At 34.0% G+C, this 7,556-nt stretch overlaps 1 protein-coding gene across 2 annotated transcripts; it reads left to right on the top strand.

Annotated features, from left to right (window-relative positions):
- Positions 1–422: 422 nt before the first annotated feature.
- Positions 423–6,772, top strand: LOC127443009 (phospholipid scramblase 1-like). 2 transcript variants are annotated; one of them, XM_051701483.1, is made up of 9 exons: positions 423–586; positions 752–811; positions 2,786–2,869; positions 3,112–3,176; positions 3,267–3,309; positions 3,647–3,867; positions 5,309–5,470; positions 5,686–5,847; positions 6,135–6,772. In XM_051701483.1, exons 2-9 carry the CDS (start codon positions 799–801, stop codon positions 6,183–6,185), a joined length of 801 nt encoding a protein of 266 aa, XP_051557443.1. In that variant the 5' UTR covers positions 423–586; positions 752–798; the 3' UTR covers positions 6,186–6,772. The 2 variants fall into 2 exon arrangements, with proteins under 2 accessions (XP_051557443.1, XP_051557434.1); XM_051701474.1 differs by having other exon boundaries at positions 2,783–2,869.
- Positions 6,773–7,556: the final 784 nt, after the last annotated feature.

Here is a 7,556-nt window from a genome sequence, read left to right as displayed (position 1 = left end):
GTGTGTCTACTTAAAATCTTAATATCTAATTATCTTCATATTTGTTCATAATATTTTAATATCTTTTTTTGCCTCTTCCCATTCTCATAAGAAATATAAGTTGGGCTAAATAAGGGGGAGAACAAAATAGACAATACAATAAAACATTTTTGTTTGTTTTTATAACTACTGTCAGATAATCAGAAGTCAGTAATGAGGATTTAGATTATGAATTTTAGAGTATTTTTTGTAGATGTTATAAAATGTGGGTCTGCTAAGACTTGAATTGTGAGTAATTCAGGAAATAGGGGTAACAGAAGTGTTGTGGCTTTCTAAGGTTCCTCACTTTCTTTATTTAAACATGTCAAAAGGGGAGGGGATGGTATGTGTATAAAAAACCATACTGTAAATGCTTCAGAGACGTTTTTGACACATACAGGTACTGTTCGCATTCCGAAATGGCAACGTGAAGTGAAGTGAAGAATATATCTTAAAATAATATCTAATATTTTCCAGTATCCTAATAATCATTCCAAACCAAGGAACTGCTCCAAGGAGAATTTGCCCCTTAAGATCATAAGAGCTTATTTGTGGAGAGTTTTGATAGGTAAGTCAAGTGATATTTTACCAGTGGTCTATCTTGGTGTGGTAAATCATGCTTAGCCTTATTTATTGGCATTCATTTGTGCACTTTTTCCTGTACCCCTTTAGCTTGTTTCCAGCATTGTATTTACATTCAGAATCAGATTTTTTTCTTTTGCTTCTCTAATAGAACTTTACAACAAGTTGCCTCTGCAGTCACGCGGACTTGTCTTCAGCATGTCAGAACCAGGTAAATTATTTATTTATTTATTTATTATTATTATTATTATTATTATTATTATTATTATTTTGCCTAAATGAAATAGGTGAACAATGATTTTGAATACTTTGATTCCCATCTATTTTTATTTATTATGTTTAATTATGCCAAAGTGTGTCCTTACAACTTCTGCTGATATGTGCTAAATAGCCTATTGCTGTTTGATGTATTGTATATAGTGCACAGGTGCCTCTTTTACTGTAAAAAAAATAAATAAAATGAAACATTTTCTGAGAAGGTGGCAGGGACAGAATGCAGGAAAACATGTTTTACCAGATGCTGTGAAAAATTAACAACACACTATAAGCACAAAATATGGAACTGAACAAGTTCTTAACATATTTTCTTGTCTGTCACCAGTAACTTTAGTTTTCATTTTCATCTTTGCTGTGACAAAATGCCATTAAATATCTTTAAAATCACTTTAGAAACTACACCCATCCCCTGTCATGCTAGACTACATTTTGCTGCTAATCTAATAGTCAGATAACGTCCTAAACCCATTAGGAGCCTTCCTTCTGAGAGCAAATAAATTTGAATGAAAAATCACATATTATATTGGCATATACAGATTATCTTTTGATGATTCACAGCTTGTGAATGGCTCCTATGCTGTGATTTGATATTCATCTCATCAATGAATAATGATTTTTCTTTCTTTTTCTTTTTTTTTTTTTTTAGCAAGTTACACACTTTTTTTTTTTTTTTTTTACACAATTTTATTATTTGATCAAGCTATCAAGGTCACTGATGGAAAACATATTTCCATGTCTAGGAAGAGTAATTCAAGCCAGGTTGTCTATTAAGTGCAAGTGTGGTTTAATTTTCTCTGCCGCATAAAATAAATGGTCAAAAAATGAAAAATCTTTTATTCACTCTCATGTCGTTCCAAACCCATATGACCTACTTTATTCTGTGAAACATAAAAAGAAGATGTTTTGAAAAGTGTTCATGCTGCTCTTTACCATTCAAAAAAAGCATGTAGTAACCGTGACAAAAAAGCACAATAAAAGTTAAACCAATTTGTTCAGTTAGTGTTAAATATAATGATGATAAAAGAAGAGAACGCAATATGCAATAGGAGAGATGCAGGTGTTGAATGACAAACATTGGTTATGACTGGCGTTCAATGGGACTCTGCAATGGCAGGTGGGGCACAGTTGTAGCATTGAGAGGTTCCTTTGGTATGGGCATCCCAAGATGTGGTTGAGAAAAGGACCTTACAGATAACCAGTGTAGTGATGATAATATTAGATTGATATGATTTTGTTTTCTGGATCTGGTTTGAACTCTGCATCTAAGTGTGATCTAAGCTGCATCTTATTTATGGAGACAGTGGGGCATTTAGCTAAAAGTCCACTAATAATCAAGTCTTCAATTTTTTAATGCATCAACTAACTTTTTTGCATCTAGAAAAGAATGTCTAAGCAATATTTTGGAGGCGGAAGAATGCTGTTCTAAAGACAATAATTTTGCTTTCAAATGACAGATCACTGTCAAATATGGCACCCAGGTCCCTTATCTGTAGAGGATGGCATACTAGTTGAGCCATCCAGACAGACTGTAATTAAAAAAACTTAATTCTAGAAACATTTGGTCCAATGATTGGTACTTCCATTGTATTAGATGATAGCAGAGGGAAATTACTTGACATACAGTCTTTGCCCTTAATGCAATCCACCAGCTCAGAAAACAGAAATTAACATAGTTATTCACTGAAAATCTTCCCCTCTGCTGTAGCTCTCAAATCCAGTTGTCGCTTGTTAGGTTTCAAACTTAATGTAAAAAAAAAAAAAAAAAGGCATCACACCATGTTTCATGTTGCCAAATGCCTACAAAGAGTGCATGTTTATAAATCAGTATTAACCGAGATTAATAAATGCTGTTAATCAATATATTGATCATTGTTAGTTCATGATGCAATGTTTATGCATTGTAAAGCAGAACATCAACAACCTCCAATTCAACCAGCCATAAATCAACCTGGTGCAGTTAATCCAGTACCTCACCAGGTTCAGCCGTATGAAGGTAAGCATAAAATGAATGTATATCTGAGTGTTACATAATCTTTAGATTATTAACAGTTAAATCTAAGACTTTACTTTCCAGAAATTTGAATAGTGTGGATGCATAAAACAATAAACTGTTTTCTAGCAACTATTATAGCACAAATTATAATGAACATTAATGCTGTAAAGACAATGCAAAGACAATTATTTTTGACTGAGGATAATGATATGCCTCCATTCTTTTCACCACCTTCACTATAGCACCTCTATCTCCACCCATGGTTGTGCCTGTTGGAGTACCACGTGGTCTCGAGTATCTCACTCAGGTGAGCCATCCATCCCTCTTTCTCTCTCTGTTCCAGTCTACAAGTAAGTTTGTGTGTGTGATTTCTACTAGTATTTTCTGTGCATTTCAGATCGACCAGGTCCTTATTCACCAAAAAATGGAGTGTATAGAGAGTAAGTCTGCCTTTATTCGTCCTTGCTTGTTCATATGAGGAGGGTTGGGGAAACAAATGATGCTGTTATATTCTCCTTATGAGGCAAAAATTGTCACCAAGAGTTAATGAAATAAAAATGGTAAGAGTTACGTCAGTGTTTGTAAATTATTATGGATAAAATCGTTATGGAAGTGTATTAGAGCATTACAGTTGTTTGAAAGCATTTTTGTTGCTGACACAGTAATGATTACACATAGATTATGCCTTAAAAGATAAACTTTTACTTATCTGCGCTATTTCAGCATGTTTAAACCTAAATTATATTTTCATCTGACAAACTTCATACTTGTCTACAGTGTTCACTGGCTTTGAGACCAACAACCAATATGAGATCAAAAATAGCCTCGGTCAGTTGATCTTCCAGGCCAAAGAAAAAACTGACTGCTGCACACGCAACTGCTGTGGTTCAGCGCGCCGCTTTCAAATACGGATTAAAGACTACATGAACCAAGAAGTCATGTGGGTGCGCAGACCTTACCGCTGTGACTCCTGTTGTTGCCCCTGCTGCCTGCAACTGGTAAAACAGACCTTATCAATGCTAATGTAACATCTATAAAAATAAAACTGATCTTAGAACAGAAAGTGAAAGTATAAAATAAAGAAATAAATACAAATCAAATCCTGTTTTATATGGTGATATTATATGATTTAGTTTCATATCACCTGTTTTGGTGTTTTGGCTAGTGATTGTCACACAAGGACACACTTTAAAAGAATATTTCACCCAAAAATGAAAATTCTTTCATCATTTACTCACCCTTATGCTATCCTTATGTGTATGACTTTCTTTCTTTTGCTGAACACAAATTATGATTTTTAGAAGAATATCTCAGCTCTGTTGGTCCTTAAGTGCAAGTGAATGGTGACCACAATTTTGAAGCTCCAAAAGCACATAAAGTCAGCATAAAAGTAATCCATAAGACTCCAGTGGTTAAATCCATGTCACAGAAGTAAGAAGGTAAGTGTGGGTGAGAAACAGGTCAATATTTATGTTCTCTATTTTCCTATAAATCTCAACTTTCACTTTCACTTTCTTCTCGTTTTTGTTGATTTGCAGCCTTTATGCATATCGCCATCTACAGGGCATGGAGGAGAATTTATAGTAAAAAACACTTATCATATCGCTTCTGAAGACATGCATTTAACCACTGGAGACTGTAGTATGGATTCCTTTAATGCTGCCTTTATATGCTTTTTGGAGCTTCAAAATTTTGGTACTCATTAATTTGCATTGTGAGGATCTACAGAACTGAAATATTCTTCTAAAAATCTTTGTTTGTGTTCTGCATAAGATAGAAAGTCATACACATCTGGGATGTCATGAGGGGGAGAAAATGATGATAGAATTTTCATTTTTGGGTAAACTATCCCTTTAACAAATAAAACAGTAAAGGTGAGAGCCTATAGCTTTACAGTTGTCTTTTGAAAAATTGTGCCTTTGTTCCTATAATCCATATATAAAACTAGTTAAACAGTTCAGCCAATGAGTTGGCAAGCAGCTGTGAAGTGATTTGAACTCATTCTTTTAATGGTACCATGGTATGGGGGTTAGACTACATTAGCATGAGATGAGCACTGCTCTATTTTCAGATTTGTGTTTACAAGCCTCTGTCATGTTACTGTCATGTGTCCTTTTGAGATATGAATGGCATTCAGTCTGTATGGAATTTGTAGTTTTACAGTCACTACTAAACAGTCACAGACCCAGTTCTTTTCATTTAAACAGTGCACATACAGCAAAGCGGAGAATAATTAGGCATTATTATTAAGAAATTAGGAACCTGCTCCAAATTTAGACAGTGAAGAACTGAATTTGTCAACCACCTGTCACATCAAGATGCCTTATTTGTTCAAGAACTTACAGTAGGTTTCCAGAATGCCTGTCTACTTATTGCACACATTGTTCATTCTCTTTCTTTCTTTTTATTCATTCATTTCTGTCAATTTTTTACCCTCAGCTGGAAGTCCAGGCTCCCCCTGGAACAACCATAGGGTATGTGAAACAGAACTGTCACCCGTTTTTACCAGTATTCTCCATCCAGGGACCTGACAAAAAAGTACTAATGAAGATCCGAGGGCCCTACTTGCCATGTAAATGCTGTGGTGATATAAATTTTGAGGTAACTATCTTGATCTCAGGATGAGAGCAAAAATGAAAAAAATTTCAGGCATCTAAGCAACATATACAGAAAAAGCAACATTCGACTTAAAAGACTGCTTTTTAACACTAGGATATTGTCTATTTTCAGATATGCCATTTGCAAAAACTTAACCTGTTTTAGGTGTTCTATTGTAAATAGACAAATCACGAGGACAGTCTCATTACTCTGTTTAGGTAAAAGGCAAAAAGGGTGGGAAGCCTTTTGGTCAAGTCACAAAACAGCGAGGTGGCTGCATAAGGAAATGCTTTACTGATGCCACCAACTACACTGTTCAATTCCCTAAGAACATGGATGTTAAGATGAAGGCTGTACTTATGGGTGCTTGCTTCCTCATTGTGAGTATTAAGTTTATGGTTTCAGTGACTCTCAGGTTATGATAGAATCAATTCACTAATTGTAGTATATTATGTGCCATTGTTTTTATTAAGGAAGCTAGAATTAAAAACTTTTAGGAAATCTCATTGAGCCATCAGTGAACTTTTTTGAAAGCCCTGTTAAGAAATAATCATCAGTATGTTGTTGTGTTATAATGTAAAATTATAGTTCAGTGGGAGTTGATTCCTCTCCTTTCACCAATGGTCTTTGTTATGACTAATCCCTCTTTATTTATTTCTTCTCATAGGATTTCATGTACTTTGAAAAAGGTGGAAAATGTTTTTTATCTTTTTTGTAAGCCCTGCCTTTGTTTTATTTTGTGAAATATTTACATTAAATCGGAGATCTAAATCCCTGGTGCTCTTTTTTTTTTTTTTAATCAGTATCCAAAATTTATAATCAGCTGCCTAAGCTGTTAAATCAAATGACATGTGTACTGTCACACTGTTCAAGAAATCAAACTGTTTTCTCTGCTCAAGCCACTTAGTTATGGCATTTCTAATCAGTTATTGCCATTTCTGTTTTAAACCTGGGCTCTAGATTATGCTCTTCATTTGTCTCTCATATAAATAAAATTACTAAGTGGCATTATGTAGATTTGTTTATTTAATTCATTTTATATTTAGCTTTCTTAACAGATTTTAAGCATAAGTTGACATTTATACTGCATTGGTATTTTTATTTTTTTTAAAGGTGGATGTATACATTTTAACAAATTTGCTTTTCATTTGTAAAGAACTCTGAGCTAATATTTGAATGGAAATTAGCTACTCTATGAATAAAGTACTTATGGAATTAATCACTTTAAGAGTTCAATTTAAAACTAAATTTTGTTTAAAAAAGTATGTTTTAAACTATGTATACAGTGTACTATATATATATATATATATACTGCCGGCCAAAAGTTTGAAATAATGTACAGATTTTGCTCTTATGGAAAGAAATTGGTACTTTTTTTCACCAAAATGGCATTCAACTGATCACAATGTATAGTCAGGACATTAATAATGTGAAAAATTACTATTACAGTTTGAACTTAAACTACTTCAAAGAGTTTTCATCAAAAAATTCTCCACATGCAGCAATGACAGCTTTGCAGATCCTTGTCATTCTAGCTGTCAGTTTGTCCATATTCTCAGGTGACATTTCACCCCATACTTCCTGTAGCACTTGCCGGGCACTTCTCACACACCTTACAGTCTAGCTGATCCCACAAAAGCTCAATGGGGTTAAGATCCATAACACTCTTTTCCAATTATCTGTTGTCCAGTGTCTGTGTTTCTTTGCCCACTCTAACCTTTTCTTTTTGTCAAAAGTGGCTTTTTCTTTGCTATTCTTCCCATAAGGCCTGCACCCCTGAGTCTTTTTACTGTTGTTCATGAAACTGGTGTTGAGCAGGTAGAATTCAGTGAAGCATTGTGTAGCCTTCATTCCTCAAAACAATGATTGACTGATGAGTTTCTAGAGAAAGACGTTTTTTTTTTGTTTTTTTTTTTTTTTGCCATTTTTGACCTAATATTGACCTTAAGACATGCCAGTCTATTGCATACTGTGTCATCTCAAAAACAAACACAAAGACAATGTTGAGCTTCATTTAATGAACCAAATAGCTTTCAACTGTGTTTGATATAATCGCAAATGAGTTTCTAGTACCAAATTAGTAATTTAT

The sequence above is a fragment of the Myxocyprinus asiaticus genome, chromosome 1 (assembly GCF_019703515.2).
Source record: "Myxocyprinus asiaticus isolate MX2 ecotype Aquarium Trade chromosome 1, UBuf_Myxa_2, whole genome shotgun sequence".
Lineage (NCBI taxonomy): Eukaryota > Metazoa > Chordata > Actinopteri > Cypriniformes > Catostomidae > Myxocyprinus > Myxocyprinus asiaticus.
This window is presented reverse-complemented; position numbering and strand designations above follow the sequence as displayed.